At 49.8% G+C, this 23,238-nt stretch overlaps 1 protein-coding gene across 1 annotated transcript in view; it reads left to right on the top strand.

Moving 5' to 3' along the window:
* The window catches only part of SMAD6 (SMAD family member 6), a 41,800-nt gene continuing 18,562 nt past the window's right edge, over window positions 1–23,238 (top strand). Inside the window, exons 1-3 of the mRNA XM_065847556.2 lie at window positions 1–1,519; window positions 3,839–3,895; window positions 5,221–5,298. Coding sequence (XP_065703628.1) covers window positions 730–1,519; window positions 3,839–3,895; window positions 5,221–5,298 — 925 coding nt within the window. The 5' untranslated portion in view covers window positions 1–729. The remainder of the gene's footprint in view (window positions 1,520–3,838; window positions 3,896–5,220; window positions 5,299–23,238) is intronic.

Raw genomic sequence — 23,238 nt, 5'->3', positions numbered from 1 at the left:
CGAGGGCGGGCGGGCGCGAGCCAGCGAGCGCGGCGGCGGGAGCGGCGCGCGGGGACCCGGCGGGAGCGGAGCGGGAGCTGCGGCCGCGTCCTGGGATACGTACAACTCACGTGCTGACACCGGCTCCGCTCCGCCTGCTGCTCTTGGGCTTTTCACTTCTTGATTTTTTAAATTTTTTATTTTTTTTTTTACTATTTTTGGCCGAAGGGAATCGATACCTCCGAGCGCGGACCCGGCGCCAGTTCCCCGCGCCGGGCGGCGGCACCTCCGCACCATCCTCCTCCCTCTCCCCCCCCCCGCGCTCCCCGTCGTATGGTGGAGCCGGAGCGCTGCCCTGGGCTCTCCCCGTCCCGCTCCCCCGCCGCTCCCCGCCTGGCCCCGCGTTGGCAGCCGATGTAGGGCACGGCGCGGCGCGCCCGAGCCCCAGCGCCGCCACGGGAGCGGCCCCGCACGGCCGCGGGCGTCGGCTCAGCCCCCGCGGCGCCGTCTATGCCCGCACCGCGCTCCCGCCCCGCCGCCTTCCCCCATGCTGCGGCCCCGATTCGCTGGGCAGGGCCGCGGGGAAACAAACCGCCGCGCCGGGCGCTCCGGGCAGCCTGCGAGGGCGGCGGGTCTGAGATGAGATAAAGCCGGCGGCGGAGCGAGGAGCCCCCGCGGAGGAGGGGCGGCGGGGAGCGGGGGGGAGGTGGCGGCGGAGAGCGACGCGACCCCCGGCCGCCCGCGTGTCGTATGTTCAGGTCCAAACGCTCAGGGCTGGTGCGGCGACTTTGGAGGAGCCGCGTCATTCCGGACAGAGACGGCGGAGATGGGAGCACCAGGAGCGGTCACGACCTCGGAGCCACCGGCAGTTGCAAAACCCCGGAGAAAAACCCCTCGGCGGAGATCCGCGCGGTAGCGCGCAGTTTGCTCCGGGAGGCGGAGGAGCGGCGCGGCGGGGCGGCGGCGCCCCGCGGGGACCCCATGGCGGAGCGGCGCGGGGCCCGGCTCCGCACCCCGCCGCGGAGGGAGGGCGCCGAGGGGACGAGCCCGCGGCGGGCGGAGGAGAGAGACAGCCGCACGGTGACCTGCTGCCTCTTCAAGGAGCGGGAGCCTGGCGGCCCCCAGCCCCACGGTGCCGGCGGGGTCGCCCCCCCCAGCCCCGACGAGGCGACCGACGGCGGCTCCCCGGAGCGGCGGGGCCGGGAGGCGCGGTCGCGGCTGCTGCTGCTGGAGCAGGAGCTGAAGGCCGTCACCTACTCGCTGCTGAAGCGGCTGAAGGAGCGCTCGCTGGACAGTCTGCTGGAGGCGGTGGAGTCCCGCGGGGGCATGCCCGGCGGCTGCGTGCTGGTGGCCCGCACCGAGCTACGCCTGGGGGGCCAGGCGGCTCCCCCTCACCTGCTTCTGGGCAAACTCTTCCGCTGGCCCGACCTGCAGCACCCCGCCGAGCTGAAGCCCCTCTGCGAGTGCCAGAGCTTCGGCGTCGCCGACGGACCCACCGTCTGCTGCAACCCCTACCACTTCAGCCGCCTCTGTGGGCCAGGTGAGGAGCGGGACGGTGTGAGGAGAGCTCGGTGTCGGGGTCTTTTTCCCCCTCTCCCCGATTTAGGGGTTCGGGGCTTCTTATTTGAACCCTCTCTGGCAGCGGCGGGGATGCCCGGCCGGGATGCGCCTGGCCCGGGGTCTCCCCCCGGGGCCGGCATCTCCCCCCCAGCCAAGAGCCGTTCTCAGTTGTGCTTAAAAGCCTTTTTATTTTTTTTTCCCTTCCCGCGGAGGTCCCCCTGCTATTTAGGTGCAGAAGGGGCGATAATATGCAGTTTGCATACTGCTGGCGCCAGCCTGGCTCGCTGTTTATCGGAGCGGCCGGGGAGCCGGGCAATTACCGCCGCCGCTTAAAGCCGCAGGGCCCCGCCGGGAGGGGCGGGGGGGATGTCCCAGCCACGGGGGAACGCCGGACACGCGTGGAACCGGGGGGTGCTGCAGCTCATGCATTTCTCTCTCTTGCTCTCTTTTTGTTGTGGGCAGAGGGATCCTGGAGGACACCCACCTCCTGCTGACGGTCCCTTTCTTGGCAAGAACTTCTGATTTTTTTCTTTTTTTTTTTTTTTTCATTTATTTTGCAATCCGGGATCCTGCCTCGCTTTGCATCACTTCTTTGAAAGAAACTTCTATGCTGGGCGTGCTTCCCCCGAAGATTCCTAGAGGCTGGAAGCAGCTTTCTTTTTTTGTTTCAATTGGAGTAGATGTGCGTTTGCAGGAGCTGTGCATTTATTTCAGAAATGGGCAAAGTTTCCCAGTTGCTTTCCTGCAGCCGTAGTTGTTTTCCCGGGGGTGTGTGGTTGCAATCCCTGTGCAGGGACTAATGGAGAGCAGAGCTTTTATCGGGTGGTTCCTTATCATTTTGATAGTGGGTGATGGTGCCAGGGCCCCACCCGCTCCAAACGGGCACTGGGGACGGCAGCAGGAGCCCAGGAAAGACCTTGATGTCCCTTTCCACAGATATTTCCGTGACTCCCTGCAGAGACCATCCGCGTTTGTGTTTGTCACCCACTTTACTGTGGGGCGGCGTAGCTGAGTGGCGCGTTGAAGAAGGCTCTGTGGTGGCAGGTCTGGCTCTAGTGTGGGACCAGCCCACTGTGCGTGGCGCATGTTGGGCCGTTACATCCACATTGGGATGTTCGCAACATTATTTTTTGAAACTGGTAAGCAGCTTGTGAGAAGAGCATCTTGCTGCTGGGCAGCTTGCTCAGTTAGGGGAGATGAGGAACCTTTTCTTAGGGGAGATGAGGAACCTTTTTTCGGCAGCAATAAATGACTACAGACCATCCCAGAGCCATCACACAGGGCATGCTGAAGTTGTTCTTCATGAACTGTCGTGAGCTGAGCTGCAGTCGTTGAGCTGAGTGCTTTGTCTTCGAGTCTGTGTGTGAGCAGAGGAGCACACCTTTGTTTTGGTAGTCTGAGGTCAACCTGATGCCATTGGCCTCTCGGGACAATTTCTTACAGAAGTCGGTGTCTGCTCAGTGCTGCTGCCATGACAGAGCTGCACGTACCTCAGTCTTAGAAAGGTGTAATTCAAGAAGCATGTCACTGCTGTAGTTCAGAAGGAAAAGAAACCCTCTAGCCAGTGCACGAAGATGATGGGAGACCTTTGTCAGCCTTTCACATGCTCTTGACTCTTTCAAGCAGAGAAAGCGCCAGTTAGGTGACCTGATTCAGGAAACACTTCTAAGAACTTGGTTAACTTCAGGCGCATGACTGCTGATGTGCTGCTGCTTAAAGCTGAGCAGGAGCTTTGCAGGATCAAGGTCGGGCTGAGCAGGATCACAGGGGCCTCTGCTCGTGTGCCACGGGCTTCGCTGGGATGGATCCAAGTTGCTTTGGTGGCTTGTTGGCTGAAGCCAGCCTGGCCCCTGTCTTCATGTCCCAGGAAAAGTGTCTTTCCATCACCTGGCACCCTTTTTCAGTCCTTGTCATGTATTTGGGAGGCTCTTGTGAAGTCCAAGTGTGTGCTTGAGCCGTGGGTGGAGGGCTGTCTCCCAACACAGATGATGGAAACATCGTTCTTTGGGAAGAACATGCCATTTTGTGTGGTTTGGGTCACAGGTGCCCAGGCAGGGATTTGGGTGGGGCTGTTGGGGAGAACTGCAGCAGTTTTGGCAGTAAAGCCCGCTTGGAAAGGTCAAGGTGGAACCACCATTCTTCACAGATTTGGAAAACTCCTGGTCTCGAGTTGCTCCCGAGTGGGTTTTTTTCCACTGAGTGTTTATGGCCTTGCAAGAGTTCCCACCCTGAAAGAGAAGACCCGAGGGTTTCATTGATAAACTGAACACAGCACTAACATAAAGTTTTGTTTTTGCAGAGTCTCCACCACCTCCCTACTCTCGGCTGTCTCCTAATGATGAGCAAAAGCCACTGGGTACGTGCTTTGTGTCTCTTGATCTCCCGGCACCTCTCTTGTGTGGTGCAGTCCTGGTGCTGGTTCTGAGACATCCCAACATGGCACATCAGGCAAAAGCCAGCAAGTCAGGACTTTATGGCTGCTCGTTATTTCTGAGCAATCATCAGCTGACGGGTTTTAAGAAGTAAATGGATGTCAGTTTATCATACCAAATTATGGTGTAGACACATGCATATTTTCCAAAATAATATGAAGTGCTATTTTTAATGAAGGCGTAATGAAAGGTTACCAGACGTCATGTTTTGTCTGTGTGTGTAATCTGCGGGATGACAGAGAGGGGGGGAGTGGGAGCTCCCGGGTCCCATTTCCATACAGCCCAGGCTGCGCAGCACTGCGAAGCAACCAGCTATTACCCTTCCTCTGCTTATTAAAATGAGACGTAAACTCTTTGAAACTCGGCGCTGTGTAATTTCTGAATGGCGTTTCACTTTTCCTGGTGAATCAGAAAAGCTTTTTTAAAAAAAGGCTGGCAAAAAGCGGCTTGGGAGTGTAGGCTGGGTATGGAGCGGAGTCTGCTGCAGAGCCTGGCCCAGCGCAGTCTTGGACCCTGGTCCTGTGTGATGCATGTTGGCTTGGAGGTGTTTTGGATTGGCGTCACTGCATCCTGACTGTCCTTTCTGGGCATATTTTTTTTCCTTTTTTTTTTCTTTTTTGTCAGGTATGGCAAAAAAAAAAATTGTCCCTCCCCATGGTTCCCCTTCCAAGTTAATTCCTTTTAGAAAGTGCTTGTGCTGCAGGGAGAAATAATAGTGAGTGACACGTGACTTTATTAAAACAACAGCCAGGAGTTGAAATTTGCTTCACTGGCTTGTTTGATTGGAAAAATAATAGTTAATCTGTGAGCAAACAGTTGAGCACTTAATTAGAGGGGTGTAAGCAAGAGAGAATAACAAAGACTCTTAACTTGTTAAAACAAAGTTTCCTTCGCTTCAGCAAAGAGGAAGGAAGGAAGGAAGCAAGAATAAACAGCTTCAAGAATTTTAATGGTGATAATTAAGTATAGTAACTATGAATTGTTTAGAGGCTTAATGTAACTTTATCCAGTAAGCACCAAGTTCCTACTTGTTTGATCAACTCAACTGCAGTTATTTTTGTGGTCGAGGCAATTCAAACTTTGCATTTGCATGGTAGAGGTACAAAGTTAATCACTGCTTTCTGGACCAGTGGAGGATTTCTCTCAGGGAGATGATGAGAAGCTTAAGAGCCATGGGTGCTCACATAGCACTTGCAAAGGCAGGAGGACTAAAAATACTTATTTTTTCTTTTTCTTTTTTTTTTTCCAGATCTATCAGATTCCACGTTGTCTTACACTGAAACAGAGGCTACAAATTCACCCAACATCACGCCTGGAGACTTCTCAGGTTGGCAGACGTTTGCACCTTCCTGCACGTGTGGTCTGTGCCGTGGCTGGGGCAGGGATGCAGGGGGAGGCAGGGGCTTGTGGTGCTGCTCTTCATTTACACTCTTGGTGTGAAGAGGGAAAAAAAGAGCAGCTACTTGAGTGGATTGTTCAGAGATGTCTGTGCTTCGCATGTTGTGATAAGATGCTGTTTGTGGGATGACCGTGCTGGGACAAGTAGGGACATTTGGGAGGTGGCCACAGGGCCACGTGTGTCCCCTGTGGAAGCTGTCTAGGCCTGGCTGGAGCCACGGGCTTGTAGGCTGGCGTGGGGCTGGGCTTTACGCCATCACCCTTTTCATGGCAGGAGTGATGAGGCTGTTTCAAATGATGCTGCTTTGTGGTGGTTCTTGCTGAGTCCGTCCAGCTTGTGTTACCTGTTAGGTGCTGGCCCTGCGGTGCAAACCTGACTTTCATGAGCAGAGCTCCCAGCTATGATGCCATTGAAGCTCCTGAACAAAGCTCAGTGTAATTAGGTCCTGTTTTTTACTCTGCCCCACCCCTGCAACCTTTCATTCATTTAATGGTTCTCTGTGAGGCCCGAGGCGGTTTTACCTGTAAGAAGGGAGAGAGTTGGGGGCTTCATTTGATGGCGTTGGGCTTTGGCTGCAGTGGTGGTGTCACATCTTCCCTCTCGGGTGTCCCCCAGGCTGACTGTGTGAGGGGCAGCAGGGACCCGTCTATAGGACCAGGTTTAATTTTTGTGTAAGAAATTACCTAGTTAATGACCGGAGAGATGATGAACGTAGATAAACCTTCATCCTGGTGAGGTCCCATGTGCCTCGTTGTGGTGGGACTTGGGGACCTCAGTGCCGAGTTGCTGGGTTGCTGAGCACATGGACGGGGTTTGCTGCTCTCTCTGGGGGATGCTGTGAGTCCGTGGTGGTGGAGGGGACCCTCAGGTACTGCTCCATTAGCTGTGGCCTTTCTCTTCTCGTTCTCCACCTGCAAGACTTTGTGGCCAGTTTGGTGAGACCCGTGACCTCCTTGGGATGTTCAAGCCCATCCTGACTCCGCAGCACTTTGAAGAGCCTTTAAACAACCCAGCACCGCAGTGTCATGGTGTGACGATGTATTTCTCCCTGGGATTTTCCCTTCTCCTTTCAGGTTCTCCTGCCACGGGTTGTTTTTGCTGCGGCACTGCTGAATCCAGCCCGCCTTGCTTTTGTTGTGCTGCCAAGTGTCCGTAGCAGGGGACGATTGATAGCCAGGAGTTGGGTTGTTAGGGGTTCTGCTATAATAAATATGTGCTTGCAATTCTTAACAAGCATTCCTCGGGCTGGATACGCGTCCGTAAAGCTCCCCATGCCCGTGGCTTTTATTGTAACTTGATAATTACCATTAATTATAGCAGCCGAGTTTGAAAACAAGGGTTCCTAAGGATGTAATGTTTTAGCTTCTCTCACAGCAAAGTCCTTTATGGCACATCTGGTAGATTTTCTGGAAGAGAAGTGAGACTTGAACTTTTACTTGAACAATATAATGATAACATGTGACTGAGATTGCACTGAAATCAGATACCTCCTCTCCCCCTGTGTAGTTTCCAATGGTGTAACTTTTAATAAGAGTCTGGGGCTATGTGATTTATTTCTCCCCAGTGCTCATGATTGCTGAAAGAGGATAAGAGCTTTACTGAAGTTAACCCATACTTGTCATCACAGGGAAGTAAAAGAAAAAAAGCCACTTAGATTCTAGTCTATCTGCCATATTTCAGTTTGTTTATTCTCCATTTCAACTTATTTAGTAGGTCTGCTTGAAATGTAGACCTGTGTAAATTATATACAAAGCACGTGGTCTTCCCTGCCTTTACTTGTGCGTTTAACTCCCGTTCCAAAAATAAGTACATTTTGGATCTAGCATCAAGCCACGACTATTTATTCCTTCAGCTTTGATCATCAAAAAGGCTTTTCCTACTAAAACCACAAAATTCAATTTTGGATAACAAAGAGAACCATTCTTCTACTGTTACTCGTTTGCTTGATGAACTTTTAAACAGGAAGTTTTAGCATGAAGTCAAAAGATCATCTCTGTCATATATGTAAATTTAAAACGAACAAAACCCCACAACCTTTCTTTTTGAAGTAGACCTTTTCATGGCTATAATACTGTTCTTAAAAACAGGAAAAAGTCTTCAATGAATAAATAGGCTCACTATCAAATTCAGAGTAACAGTCAATGCAAACTGGAAACAGCAGTTGTGAGCAGCAGTGCGGATGTGACCTTCTGTGTCATGAGCTGGATCGATGGATGAGACCCCCGAGTCCTCTTCTGAGGTTCAGAGCGTTTGGGGCATGAAATGAAGTTGTCTGTCCAAGGATCTGTGTGCAACCACAGCATTTCCCTTGGGTTGGGAATGCTTCTGGTTCTCAATGAGGTGCAAAGGCTTGGGAAGGTATAGGTTGGTGGGAAAAGGCTCTTGGAGATGTTCAGTCGTGAAGTTCCCATCTTCTGAGCTCAAGCAGTGTCACACTTGGGTTTGAAGAAGCATGAAGAAAGGCTCTATCTTTTCCTTATTAGATTTATTTCTGCAGCCATGTGTGTCTGGGGAGCAGAGGTGAGGAAAACCTGCTGCTTTGGGAGTTGGTAGTTCCCCTGGCCAGGGCTGTGCCCGTCCCCGGGTGCCGGCGGAGCCTTGGCCGCTATCAGTGTCCCCGCGGCTCCCCTGGCCGGAGCTGGGGAAATACCAGGGAAAGGGCAAAATCCAGCAAGGCAGGAACAAAAGCTCAGCCTCGTGACTCATAATTGGTGGAACATTTGTAGTAATTTTTTTTTTCCCTTCCCCTCAGACTTGGCTTCTCCAGCACATGCCAAGAAGCTGCTGTACCCGTTAGACTTGCCAGGCATGTAGAGGGCTGCGCTGCAGGAACTGGTTCAGTACGGTGGGGACGTGCTGGAGCAGATGTTGTGGGCCATGGGCTTTCGGATTCCCTTCTCCTAAATCCCACAGGGCTATCCCTCACCTTCCCTGGGAAGGACCTTGTCTTAAAGACCATGAAATAACCTCACTTCTCAGCGCTCCCTTTGCACAACATGCTGCATCTGTTTGTATTTCTGGCTAAAAAAGCCCCGTCAATTTCTACAAGTAGCAATCAGTTTTCTCTTTAGTGATGGGATTAAATTCTGGAGGTCCTAAGGAGGGAGAAGAGTTGGGCTCCAGTAGGAGATCAAAAGGTGGTGGTGCTGCTCAGGAGCCTCCCGCAGGTCTCCCTGCTCACTTGACCATCGCTCGTGGCCGCTGCGGGTCTGAAGCAACTTGTCCATCCTCTAGAGAGTGCAGAAATGTTGGGGCATTTTTTTTCTTTAAGGAGTAATAAATAAGGGGGAGTAATTAGCTGTAGGAGCAGTGATGGGTGCAACTCACTGACCCCTCGCAGCAAAGTTCCCAGTTGTGGTGTGGAGGTCCCACACTTGCTGAGCGTCCGCTCTGAAGATACTTGAAGACGATGTCTGCAGCAGTCAGTGCCAAGCTCTTACGATAGCTATTTTTCCTCAAAATGAGCCACTCATCGCTAGAGCCTGTCTCATGTGTCCCTACATGCCTGCTCATTACTCCATGCTTAATCAGGAGTCATACCAGTGTTTGCACGGAAAGTTTTATTGTTCGTATGGAAATGCCTTTGTGAACCGACGTGACCCATGGGGCTCGGACCCTGTGTGTGGTGGGATTTTTTCGGAGGGAACGGGCTTCTTGCCAAGCGTTGAGTGTCCATGTCCAACCCACCTCCCTTTAGTTCTGCACGGTGCCGGAGAACCGCGTCCTGCACCCGATTCCCTGCCACGGTGCTCAGAGTCAGGGGATGCTCAGCCCTGGGTGGGTACAGGAGAAATGAGGATGGTTTGGTGCTGGGTGATGCACCTGAGCAGAGAGATGAGGAGAAATAAGTGTTACCAGGGGAGAAGTGAGAGCTGAGAATGGGAGGACAGGAATGGAGTGGGGACAGCAGTGGGGTTTGTACCAGCAGTGAGAGCCTTTGCAGGAGGCCAGAAGAAGAGATGCTCCTGTAGATTCTTCCAAAATACTTTTTTTTTTTAATTAGACTTTGCAATCAATTCACTTCCCATGTGCTAGTTCAAGAGCTTCAGCTCTGGTGAACTCACTTCTAGCTGGGTATGTGCATTCAAAAGAAGGAATTGTGAGTCCGTGGTCTGTTGGAGGAGTGTTCAGTTCAGTTCAGTTCCTCTCTGGAGTGGTGGGGACCTGTACCCTGTACACATGTGGGTCTGCTCTGAGCAGCTGTGCTGAAGTCTAAAAGGTGATGGACTCCATGTAGAGTTGAGCTTTGCTCAGTGATTTATTCTGTGTTAGCTCCTCTAAAGTTGGTGGAGGATAATAGTGAATTAATAGAGACAAGAGAAACAGAGACTGAATGGGCTGGAGTTTATTTAAATTATTTAAGATTTTTTTCTGAGGCCTGGAAAAGTGGAGAAGTTGCTTGCAGGGCGATGGTGGGACTGGGGGTGTTGGATTTGAAGAGGAGGGTCCTCGTACCCTGAAGGGAAGAGGAAGGAGGGAGCGTGTCTGTCCATCCCAGCTGATGATTCAGCCCAGCCGAGCTGATGCCACAGCTCCAAAGCAAGAGCCGGAGGGTTTTTTCTGCTTCCAGCAATATTTAGGATGAGCTTCAGGAAGCATATTTTAAAACCCACTGAATGGAGAAAGTGAACATCTCTCTTCCTCTCCACCTAGAAATAACAGGCTGCAAGGATTTATGCTAACAAGGAAGTTTATGAAGATCCTGTGTGTTAGGAGTAGGAAAAAAAAAAGCCTATAAATATGTAAGGCGGATATGTGTGGAAACTGGGCAAACATTGCTCTTTCCAGACTTGGGGAGAGATTGTGAAATTACCTGTTAATAGGGAAAAAAAAAAAAAAGATATTTTTCTCATTATTAGGGTGGCAATTTCTTCTGGTAGTGAAATGTTGGTTTTGCAACTTTCTGATGATCTCTGGCTTTGATGTGTCCCGCTGTGGGGCTCCCCACACCACGCCGGGTCGGGGTGGCGGTGCCGGAGCTGCAGGATGGGCCTGACCAGCAGCTCCGTGGAGACTTTTCATCCTTTCTTCCCCCCCATCCTATTGCAAAAACATAAAGCCCTTAAAAAAATAAAAGGCAGAGCATATCTGTGCATCCAGTTTAATCACAGACAGATGTTTATTTGGACCAGTAATGGTTTTGCTTTCCTTTTTCTTTCATATTTAAGTTCACTGGTGTGTCTTACTCTGCACGGTCTATAACGATCAGGGTTTGGCTAAAAACTTTTCTTGTTGGAGGAGTGAGCTGGTTGCCAAGAGCTACTTCTTTGATGCAAAAAAATACATCCTGGAGGAGCTTTGTCAGATGTTTTTATATTAAACAGTTTTCCTCCACAGTTTCAGTTTGCCAGTGGGAAATAAAGTGCATCTATTTTCCAGTGTACTTCAGGGAGGGATTCTTTGCTCGGTGCAAGGGTTTTTCCCACGTGGCCATGGATGGCCGTGAATGCTGGAATCCCTGTCGGAGAGCGTGACCACACAGCAGCATCCTTCCCAACAGTTGGGAGAACATCCAAAGAATAACCTGCCTTTGCTCTGGGTTTGCTCGAGCGCAGTTTCTGGTCCTGCCTGGGGCTGACATCAAAGGCAGCTTTGCAAACTATGGGGTGAATCACGGAATTAATCCCCGAAAGGGAAGGTGGGAGACAGTGTCCCTGGGCTTTCAGCGCCCGTCTCTTTCAGAGAGATACAGGTGTGCTCTTTTGTTCTACAGCAAATGTCTTTCTGGGTTGATGCTAAATCTACCAGGGTTTGTTGGTTTGGTTTTTTGTTTTTGCATTATGTTTGTGCTTGCCACAGTGGGTGGCTCAGGTAGCAGCTGCTGGGGTTCAAACATTTTGTTCTTTGGAGCACAAGGGAAAAGGGAAACGACCATTGATTCTGCAGCCGGGTGGATTCCTCGTTGTGTCCAAAGCCTGTTGGTGTTAATGTTTCCTCCAGGAGCAATGTAACCCAGCAGAGAATACATCGCTTGAGTAGATAATATGCAGCTGAAGATGTTGTCCTGAGCATTGAGACTGAACAAATACACCTCTTACTTACCAATTGAAGAAAAAGCATCTCAGCTCAAGGCTGGGGAAGATACTCTGTGCACACGGTTGTTTCTGCATTAAAACCCTGCAGGGCAGCTCACGTTAGGCCATCAAACTCAACATCTGTGATGCTGGGATCTGCAGGAGGTTGCTCTTGTAGAGCTTGTGGATGACCACGCTTGGGTGACAATACAACTTTGTGTTGCCACCTGTACCCAGCATCCTGTTTGGAGAAGCAGGAGAGGTGCCAGTGACCCCATCCATGCAGAGCATGGGCCTTCAGGAGGAGGATGACATTTCAGCAGTGGCCATGCAGCTGTAGAAGAGTTTCTAAGGCATGCAACACCTGTTCATAAAAATATCCTACAGAGCTCATACAACAAGCCTAATTCAGAGCTGAGCCAGTTTAGTAATATGGGGACGGGGAGTTAACTTGGTGAAGGACCACTGGGGAATCTGCTTGAGATGGGAAAAGAGATGATTTGTGCTGAAGATCTCCTGAAGAGGGAAATGAAGATTGTTTTGAGACTTTTGCACCTGTGCATCAAGAGAGCATCATCGCCAGCCTCTCAAAATACTGTCTTCCAGGAGGGTGGGTATCTTCTGGACTGGGAGATGGAGAGAAGTCCCTTTGTTATTAGTCATACAAATGTTTTGCAAGAGCAACCGTGTTCCCCAGCGTGTTGGTGGTTCTGAGCAGGGGAAATGGGAAGGAGCTCCCATAGCATCATGTGTTTGACCGGGGCTGCTGTGTCCCAAGGACCTGCCTGCCCTGAGGAGCATCTTTAGTTGAGACAACTCTGGTGATGTTCTCTGTCTGAACTGATGAAGCCGTGGTGGAATCCCTTCTTCCCATGTGCTCCTCCCTGCAAGGACCCAGGGAGTCAATGATTTCCCCAGGGTAGATGGGGTGGCTGTGGCAAGAGCTGTGAATCGAGCCAAAATCTCCCCTGTTGCCATGCCTCGCTTCATGTGCAAGAGCATCTTTCCTCTCTGATTATTACGACAGCTGATCCTACTGCTTCAACCCTCCAGCATTTAGGAAAGTGCAGACAATCAGAGCTGTCCTTAGTCCAGAAGAAAGAGGGAAAAAAAAGCAAAAGTGGCTGTCAGAACCTTAGGACCATCCATCTGGAGTTACACAGGCTGCCTCTTGCGCAAGGGGTGGAAGAAGGTTGGTCCTGTCAGTATCTGGCCCCGTGCCTAATGCAGGGATTAAAGCTGCTTTGCGAATGACACCTCTGCATTTGTGCATGTGTATGAGATCCATGGCTCCAAAGGAGAACTTGCGGGAGCTGGGCAGGATGATGCCCTGAAACGAAAGGTACCACGGATGTTATCTGGGAAGAAAATACACTGAATTTCTCAGTACATTTCTGCAGAGAAGGAGAGAGAGTTGCTCTTTTTCTCCCTTCCTTACCTGGAACTAGGGTGGCTTTTCACAGCTACTTGGGATGTTTTCAGCCTAAAAGTTCTTGGAGTAATTACAACACCCAGATAAAATATGTTTTGTCTGTGGTTCATTGAGTAGTTATGATGTTTGGCCTCGAATCACAGAATAATCTCACCCCTCACTTCTCCAAGCACCTAAGCATCACACTTAAAAAAAAAAAAAAAGAAACATTGGGAAGTAAGCAAGTTACTTAAAAGTAAATTAGTTTAATCTTTGTAGCCAAAACATTACATTCTTGCACCCTATTAGGAGTTGGATATGGCTTTCTAGGTAGTAAAAGTTCTTTTGATGTAACTCCGGTTGTGTCTTTTAAACAGTGCGTATCTGGTGGTACGTCTTTGTTTGAACTTTTTCTCTGTGCCTGTGTTTTGCCTTTTAAATGGATTTGCTGAATACTGGACATAGTGTATTTATGACCTTTGAAAATGGTGAATGTTTTGAAGGAGGAATTTTGGCTTCTCACAGGGACCTGTGGAGAGAGGCTTGTATTCACAGTTACAGTAACAGATTTTTTTTGTGGCACTTTGATGACTGAGAGGTGTTTATAGGCTTGATTCATAACTGAGTTACCAAGGTTTTCCACGGAAATAACTTATTAAATCTGTGGCGCTCACAGGAACGATTGAAGTCTGTAGATTTGCTATTCATCAAAGGCACCTCCTTTCCTGGACTCTGATACCTAACTCAGCATTTTAGCTCTTGGAGGATGCTCAGACCCAAAAGGGGTGTGTGGTGTGGGAGCCCGAGATGTGTTTTAGTAAGAAAGAAAAAAAAAAAGTACTCTAACACAAACTGGAAAGGAGAAGGAAGGAAAAAAAAACCTTCAGAAAAAACATCCCCCGTCGTTTGGAGCTGCTGATGGTTAAACCTGGTTTTCTGGAACACTGCTTATTTGTGTGGATTTTACTTTGCTGCTCGACAGCTGAAAAGTACATCCCTTTACTGCTGCTGGCCGGGCTGCTGCCGGCTTTGAAGTGCCTCGAGCCCCTGGAACTGCGGGTTCGATTTACTGGCAAAGGAGACTCGGCTCTTTGTCCTTCCAAAGTGCCGAGGATCGGAGGGGATTAGGCTGTGGCTGCTGGGATTCGTGTGCGTCTGTCCTGCCGTGCCGGGGGCTCCGGGAGGGAGGAAAGGAACGTGCCGCCTCTCCAACCTGTGTGGGGATCGAGGGCTTTGGTGGCGATCGAGGATGAGGAGGGACATCAGCTCCTCAAGGTCCCACTTTGCTCATGGGCCATTGGATTTGGATGGTGCTTGTCCCAGCAGCAGGCTGCACTCCCTCTCCCTCCTGTTTTGCACCTTTCTCTTGGTTGATTTCCCCCCAAAAGTGGGTGTTTAGCCTGGAAAAAAAACATCATTACAAGGGTTGAGTGCTTGGAGAGGGGAGGTTGATGAGAAGTTGTGCAGTGCACCCCCAGCCCTGGGGTCCGGGCTTCGGATGGTGAGAACTGTTGAATTCATGTTTGATTTTTTTTCCCTCTTCTGTAAGGGCAAAAACATTTCACGTGGAAATGCCTGTCGTGGCTGACCTCTTCCAGAGTTGCTAAACACTGACTTGAAACGACCTTTGCAGCTCCATGGGCTGTAGCAGGGATTAAATGGTCTCCAGTGATGAAGTGCTGGAGCACGTTGCTGCTGTGCTGCCCCGTTCCTGGAGACGCTTTTCCTTCGGTGAGAAGCTGAGTGTTGCTTTGGTTCATCATCTTGGGCTTTGCTTACGGGAAAATACCAGCAGCATCAGAGGATATAGGTGTGATTAAAACCGAAGCCCTGTTCCTGGTGGAACATCACCTGAATCATCCTTTTTCCAGCCGTTTCAAAGCAAGCAGCTCGTGCTGGGGCTGTGTGGTTTTTTCAATGCCCAGGGCATGGGGGTTGAGCCCATTTTTTGGGGTGCAGGGATGTCTCGTGTTGGGTGGCAGCACAGGGAAGCCAAACCATGGCTGGTGCTGAGCCACATCCATCCAGTGTCGTGTCTAGGATGTGCAGTAAGTGGTGATGGTGAATTAACTCCGACCAGACCTGAATTCCCTCGTACAATAAAACCTGTTCCTGCCTCTCCACGGGGATGCAGATTTTGGCTGGGAACAGACGGGCTGTGATGCTCCTCTGTGCTCTCAGCATTTTGCATTTCAGGTTATAAAAGCCCATGCACGAAACCTGCCAAAAAGTCAAATTCCCAACAGTGCAAGAGAGAGGGATCAGTAGAGAATTTGTTTTGTTCTTCGCAGCAGTTTTCTGTTCCTGGGGGAGCTGGAGGCCTTTCCTGATGGTTCAAGAGCCCCTTGCGGTGGAGCCCACATGGTCCTGCCCTGCAGCATCCCCAGCCCTCCCCATCCTGCTCCAAGTGTGGTTCCCAGAGGAAACCTCAGACCAAAACCCTCCTCCCTCCCCAAACAGCAGTTCGTGCAAGTGCCCTTATGTCACATTCACTGTCCCAGCTGGACACCGAAGCTCAGCTGGATCCATTGCAGCTTGGCCATCTCCCTGCCTGGGCTTTGAAGAGCAGTGCTGGTTGCTGCCCTCCCCTTCCTCGGCCTGCCTTTGGGTTTGATGGGTTTGGAGATGTTCCTCATCCTAGGTGCTCTTTATCAGCTGGGAGGACCAGGCTGCTCTTCCCTTGGCTGGTTTACGGGCTGGAGGAGGAGTTTGAGGCTCCATCCTACTGCATGAGCAACTCCTGATGCAAGGAGGACCACGCTGTGGATACCAGGACAGGATTACTTGCGCTGCGGAAGGGTCTGAGACACAACTGTGTCGGTTTTATCTACATATTCCATTAGCAGGAGCAAAATACGCCAGCAGAAAGGCTATTTTTCAGCTCTTTCCATTTATTAAGGTCTCATTTGCTAAGATTTTTCCATTTGATGAGCCAAAGAATGTTAAAGACTTTTAAAAAAATGCCAGCTGCTTTATGTTTTCACACATAGTGATGCAAACCTCTGTTGTCTATTTAGTAGAGAAAAAAGCAGCAGTAACTGGAGGATTTGAAAAACAAAAGCAAAACCAAAAACATAGATACCTGCACAGAGGTGTAGTGTTTGTGTGTCTCTTTGATGGTGATGATAGTGTTGTGTTGTCTTTAGGTTTATTCCACCTGTCTCCATAGGATCCCAGGGGGATGGGCGTGCTGTTCGGAGCATATCACTTTTCTTTCCTTTATTTCCTTTTTTTTTTTTTTCCTCCTTCCTTTTGGCTATTAGAAGGCATGGCCTATTCCAGGGGCGAGTGCCTGGTGCTGTGCTCAGACAATGGTCTGTTTGTGAGATCCCGTGCCAGCAAAATGTGAGTTTGTCCACTTGGAAGAATGAGGCGGTTGATTCGTCTCCCCCCGCGGAAAGGCTGTGGGGTCTCGGAGCATCCCTGCCTGCACAGGGAAGGCAAACATGGACACTGGCAGCTGGGAACTCCTATTTTTTTTGCCCTCCCTCTTCTTCTTCTTAAAATCCAGAGAAGCCATAGCATAACACAGCTTTTTGCAAAAAGAGAACTGTGGAATTACCCTCAGCAATTGCTTTGTGCTCGGTGCTGCAGGGTTCTTTAGGGTCCAACACTTGGAAGAGTGAAACAAATGTGTAGGGAAGGGTCTTTAAGTCTAAGGAATAAGCAAAGTATATGGGAAGTGCTGCACTAAGTGTTAAAGACATTTTGAAATATCACACAGAGATAAGTGATGCTGGGGGAGGTGGTGCTGGTACCCGTAGCATCCTCTTCCTGGGCTTGACTTGCGTGATGCTGTTCTCAGCTCATGCCCAGGAGCTGTTAAATGGGTCTGTGTTGCGCTGTACACTCTGATTTGGGGTTTTTGGTGGAGTAAAAAGTGTTGTGGCCCTCAGTGTTCGCAGGGAATATCACTTTGGCTGTCTTTGCCCGTCCGAAAAGAGGAGGTCATGTCCATGGCAGGCACTGAGCCAAAATCAATGGGCAAAGCTGTGCCGAGTCTCACAGCTGGTAGTTGCCGGTAGTTATAAAAAGCTCAGGCTCCGAGATTAGATCTGGTTGGGTTTGTCTAGTACAACTTGGCGCATCTAGCTGTGGAGAGAGAGCAGATAGAAAAACGGGGAGTTTAATGTCTCAGACCCAAACCATCCCTATAAATTGTGTCTGCAGCTGCCATTGAAGTCTCCAGCTATTTCTGCCACAGGGCTGATAATGGTAAAACCGGAGTCATGAGGTTTTGATTTTGGCCTGTTCAAAACCAGAGGACTCTTTCTAATAAGATTTTATGAAGTCTTGAGAACAAGATGTTCCAGTTCTGGGGGGAGGTGGATGCCTGGGTGCAGGAGCAGCCCTTCGTGAGGAGGCCAGGGCTTGTTTATCCCCAAGTGTCTCAGGAATTACTTTCTGAGATCTGCAAAGAAACCCAACAGAACAAAAAAAGCCCAACAAAACTTTATGAATCAACTGGGAAGCCAGTAAAAATTAGTAGTAACAACCTCATTTCAATAGAAATGGGTTTGTTGCTCTGCTGGCTGCCAACCATTTATGAGACTGGCTCGATGCCGGTGAGCAGGGTCCAGCACACTGCATCCTTCCACCCTCCTGCTGCTGGAAATAATTTGTGACTTAAAAAAAATAAATAACACTATTGTGGAGCTTGTTTTATAGTTGGGGCCTGAGTTGGGCAAGGGTGACAGCTCTAGCTAGTTCCAGAGTTTGCAAAAACCTGGTTGGGGGCTTTATCCTCTGTCTCAGGTGGGTTTCTGCTGGATTTCCATGGGTGAGGGCACTGGATGGATGTTACATTCACGGTGCATTTGATCTGGGCCACCAGTCCACTGGGCTGCTCTGATTCTGTGTCCCCATGCCCGATGGGGATGGGCCTGGCTCTTACTCAGTCATTCAGTCCCCGTCCTCCTGGTTCAGCCAGAGCCATCGGTGGTGTGTGGTTCTGCGGGATGGGGTGGTCCTGGGATGCGAGGTGGGCAAGAGGAGACTCCCAGGCTATTTTATGTCACTCGGTGAGCTGGTGATACACTATGTGCTTTTCCTTCCAAGCCCGTGCCCATGTTGGGGACATCCCGGCCTCACCAAACCCCAAAATTGTTTCCCAGTGAGCCAGATAATGGCTCATCTGGATGACCAGATCCCAGAACAAACCCTTTTCTGATTTCACCCATCTTTAAATATAGTGGGAAGTTCCCATTGTGGGAATCCATCTGACTTTTCCATTTGCTCTGGGTTTTATTTCAACATTTGCACAGAGGGCTGGTCTGTGCTGGAAGTGGGTGGGTGTCCATGCCACCCGTCTGCCACCTCTGTGCCCAGTGTTGGGGATGGTTGTTGGTATGAGCATAGAGGGGGGCAGTTCTTTGCACCCCATTGGCAGCACATCTTCTCTTAGCCAAGCTGATTTATACTCAGTCTCAAAAGATTTACGTCCGCCTCCTGGTAAAAAGGAGCAAACCAGTTCCTGGGAGGCAGTGGGACACTTCGCTAAAGCCACTCGCGTGTGACTGTGGAAACTTCCACCCCAGAGGAGAGCAAGGAAATGCCTTTGCGAGTACAAAGTAAGGTAAAGATCCTATGTGCATGGTGAGTTGCTCTTCCCCCCATTGTTAAGCTATTTTAATGAAAGGGAAATGTCAGCAAAAGTGTGGTTTTTTTAAAAAAAAGTCACTGGCGCATCACTAGTTCTAGAATGGGAGTGCTCTGGGCAGCTGCTTTGCCGCTGAAATGAGAAAATTAGAGTAGTTCTTTTTATTTCCAGGTAATTATGGCCACATATTTTGAAATGTCTCTGGTCTTTTCCACGTTGAATCATTAATATGGACCTTTAGAACTGGATTGAATTCAGCTGTGCTTGAAAGGGTCGGTCATTTGAGACTTTTAACATTAAAGATCTTTGCAAATTAGTTTTGCTCTTGCCATGCTGAATTTGTTTGCGTAAAAAAAACCTCAGTGGATTTGGTACGTGTCTGTCTTTGAAGGGCTTTGCTTCAAAGGCTACTTGCATTTGGTATTTTATAATCTCAGCTCCGCTGTCTGTGAAGCTCCGCTGCTTCAGATAATGACTCTGCTAAAACCTGCAGGAAAGGGCATTTTGGCGTTTTGGAGGGTCACCAGTGTCTTACTTTGCTGCAGTGTTCACCATAGCTGCCAGGCTCACCTCCTCCTGGGGCTTTGGGTGGTTACAGCCACCTTGGGTTTGGTCTCCGTGGCTGAAAAATGTCGTTCCCTCCCTGCCCCTTCCCCTTTGCTTTGGCTGCAGATGAAAGGAGCCCACAGGTGACCTGTCTGGTGTTTGGAGGTTTAGAGACAGTTGGTCCCATAAAATTCAACTGAGATCTTTGCAGTCAGAAGCCAATTGCAAGAGGTGCAGTTGGACCATAGCTATTTAAAAACAGGTAAACATTGAAAACAATAATGCAGAGTTTACCAATTCTTGGCTCAAAATCTGTTTTTTCAAAGAATGATGTAATCTTGAAAGCCAAAATGTGAGGACCTATCTAGTGTTTTGCATGTTTGTATCAGATCTGTCCCCATCCAGGTTTTCCCTGTGGGGCTGGAAGCCTTTTCCCATCCGCCCTGACAAACGTGTGCACATCCCAATGTGCTGCAAATTTTAATTGTTACTTTTAAAATGCATAAGCAGCAGCCAAATAAAAAAAAAAAAAAAAGGTGCTAATGGAAGGGCTGTCAGGTCCCAAAGTCTTGGGCTGCGGAGGAGAGTTGCTTTCAGAGCCCGACACAAAACCAACGAAGGTTCAGGGGAGCTGAGAGTGCGTTGTGCACGTTAAATACAGAGGCTTCGTTCCCGGTGATGCTTTTGGGCTGAACGGACTGCCCTGGCTGGATGTACACGATCTGATCAATCAGGGTTTAAAGGAGGACAAACTGGCCAACACCAGAACATTTCTGAGAGCCAGAAGATAATCCTGGATCAGCCACAGCTCAAATCGCTGCGGCTCCATTGCTGCCTTGCAGAAAACTTTGGTTTCTCCTCGCTTTCCCCCCTTTTCTCCCTCTCATTAGGATTTGTACACAATATTATTTTAATCCCCATACTCTTGCCCCTCCTTTTTCCTCTCCCCTTCCCTGCAGGCTCTCTTCCCCCCATGCAGGCACACAATGAGGAACAGCTGGCTCGCAAAGCCAGTTTCCCCTCGGAGGCAGGAGCAAGCTGCGCGCAGGGGCCGGGCGAGGGCCGAGCTGGCACCACGGCTCAGCCCCTGCTTCTCCCTCAACCTCCAAAATGCTTGTTTTTTTCTCCCCTTTGAAACGCGTGGTATTTTTACTCCTGAGGTTTGGGCTGACTCCTGAGCCGTCCCATGGCGGAGCGTCGCCTGGTTGCCTGTGCAGGCGGTGTGGATGCAGGACCGGGATGCAGGATGTGCTGTACAGCTTTCCAGCTCGCTGCCTAGGCTCGGCCGCCCCCAGCCATCGCAGCACAAGCTTGTTTTAATTAGAGGTTCGTTAAGACATGGTGCTTCTTTATTTCTGAAGCTTTTCTGTGGATTGGGCTAGCTTGGTACAGATCCCTGAGTCTGAGAGCTTGTGGCGCGGTGAGCATGGGAACCCTTCGCTGGGATTTCAAGCCGTGTTTTCCACCCTGTTCAAACACCCAGGGAGGTCTTAGGCATTCAGAGGATGCTTTAGAGGGCAGGCAAGCAAGTTGAGGATTTAATTGCAAGTGAAATTGGTTAAAGCATTAACAACTCACACCTCTCTGCTTCATTACGTACCAAAGCACCTCATGACCACCCTTCAGTGCCCGGTTGGTGCAGGCAGCACAAACTGGAAAACGGGGGCTGTAGCTAAAATCTACATCAGGATTAACAACTTGGCTTGGGCTCCTCACCTAGGCGGGGGTCTCTGATGGCTGCACAAGGCCGTGCCCTTCGGTCGAGCCCTGCGGAGGGCAGAGGGAGCTGCAGACGGGAGTGGTGGTGGTTTATTGCTCTGACAGAGGGAAGAGCCTTTCTCCAGCGCCGGGGTGAATGTATTGACCTGAAGGAAAGAACACGGGCTTATCTTGGAGCTTTTATTACTTATTTCTCCTTTGAAGTTGCATTTAATGCTGGTGCCTTGTAAATAAGCTGAAGTATAGCATAACGTGCAGGCAGCAGAAATGGTTTTCCAAAGTGTTGTATCTTTATCCTGTCGTAACTGAGGGTACAGGGGTGGGCTGAGTCTCCTCCAGTGCCGCTTCTGTGAGTGGAGAATTTTGTGGTCTCCAGGTTGACTGGGATGGATGCTAAAAAGGCAACAGTGAGCTTTAAACACAGATGCACTCCCAGACTTGATAGATCAAGTCACCTTGATACCTTGAGTTATTTTCCCCTGGTGTGATGAAGCAGGGAGAAATTCTCAACAGTTCAACATTTCAGAGCTTCAGGAGTGTGACTTTTCTGGCTAAGCCCAGCCCAGCAGCTTTCCGCGAAAAGGATGAGGAGAAAAACTTGTCTATGTGTGCCGGGATGCCCGTGTGCCCCTTGGAGTGCTCTGGCCATCGCTCCCTTCCTGAGGTACCATCCAGCCCAGCAGAGTCCTGCAGCTGGAGGGGAAAAAATCAAGGCTGGGTTTTTTGGAAATAAGGCGGTTCAAGTGCTCCCAGAGCGGTGCCTCTCTGTTTTGAGTAAGGTTGTGGGTGTTTATTTGAGGGAAGAGCTGCTCAGCCAAACATCCTGCTTTTAAACTTGACTTAGCAGCAGTCGGAAAGATGCCTGCAGCTATATTTGTGTGCAGCCTCCGACTGCTGTCGTCTCTGGGCACAGATGGGATTTGCAGCAAGGGCTTACGAACGAGCTCCCGTCATTTTGGGGCTTCCACTGCATTAAAAGCTGTAATTGCCATCTCTTTGCACTGGAGAAGCTCTGTCCTAACACACGTCCGTCAAGACATCCAACATGAGCTGGGTGTCTCGCAGGGCTTTGAAAATCCCACCCCTTCCCAAAGGAGGATGTTTGAGCCCTGAGTTTTGAGACAAAATAAAAGGCGGTGGGAACTGCCAAGTTTGAAGGGGGAGATCTTGGGTTTGGGTCAAAACCACTGTGGGTTTTTTCTCCCCTTGTTTCAGTCCCAAATGCAGCCCTGCCAGAAACTTGGCTCAACTTCACCAACAGAATTAGAAACATATTTATGTTTCAGGGGTTGTAAGGAAACCTGAAACCCAGGTGAGTTTGGCCAGGGTGGGCATGTGGGGCTAGGCGCTGCTCACCCTGTCCTCTACCATGTCTCTGTGCTGTGAACAAGAGCAGAACAAGGTGTGCATAACGTGTATAATATATGCCTTTCTTAGCATCAAGGCTGAAAAAGAGTTGACGTTCTGCCTTTTACATTGCACAGAAGAGGAAACCCTTTTTCCGCTGATGCAGAGAGACCCTTTCATGGCTGGGATGGGTCTCTGCTCAGCCCGAGTTTGGCCATCACAGAGTCCTTCAAGCTGCAGGAGAATTTAATAGTAGTTCTTGTATTATCAATGTATTCTGAGATGGGGGATGTGTGGATGTTGTAGCTTTACCATCTCCTTCACATCACAGCATTGGGCTTTTTCAGCCCGCGGTTCCTCTGAGTAGTCCGTTTAATCTTACATTGGCCACTTTGATTTTTGCAGAGCTAGAGCATGCACGTTGTAGCTGTAAGAGACCATCGGGGTATCTCATTTACCTTCTTCAGGACATGGGGGTGTGCTTTGTTTTTAGCAGTACTGAAAAACACTGAATTTTGAGGACATGCTTTAGTTACACAGGTGCAGCTAAATGCCACATTGCACATCAGTTTTGTGTCTGCAGGTAGAAGGATCCACTAATGTATTTACATTCACAGTCCAGTTTCCAGCTTGATTTCACATCCAGAGTAACTTGTGAGGATGACAACACTACCCATAAGATTTGAATTACCTTAGTGAGATATTGCTTTTATATGTAGTTAAAGAGCTGTTAATTTTGGGGGTCATTTTGATGCCGTCTAGGTAGCAGTCCTCACACTTCTTAGGTTAATACAAATGTCCACATCTGAGCTGTTCTTCTAGATACTTAACTGCAGTTGACAGAGAGAAAAAGCCACTTGTAGGGCACAATTTGTCTTCTCTGTGAGGGAGAAGTCTGAAAGTCAGAGGAGTTGTGCCCCAAAAGTGCTTATGTCTCATCATTTGGTGCTGGGGAGTGCAGGTGAAGGTCTGGGCTTGTTCACATGGACCCAGGATGCTGTGATTTATCCTGGTGTGAGCTGGGCCAGCGGAGGGGATTTGTGTGGTTGTGAGGAATGTGAAAGAAAAGAAATATCTCTTTTTAAAAGAGAGAAATGTACCGCGCTGGCCACTGAAACAAATAGCAAAGTTCTCCTCAACTTCAACAAGCGCTGGACCATCTCCATTGTTTAATAGCGGTTGGGAGCATGATGTCATGGGCAGAAAATAGCACCTGTTGTTATCAGAGTAAA

Source organism: Patagioenas fasciata, chromosome 12, assembly GCF_037038585.1.
Source record: "Patagioenas fasciata isolate bPatFas1 chromosome 12, bPatFas1.hap1, whole genome shotgun sequence".
NCBI lineage: Eukaryota > Metazoa > Chordata > Aves > Columbiformes > Columbidae > Patagioenas > Patagioenas fasciata.
This window is presented reverse-complemented; position numbering and strand designations above follow the sequence as displayed.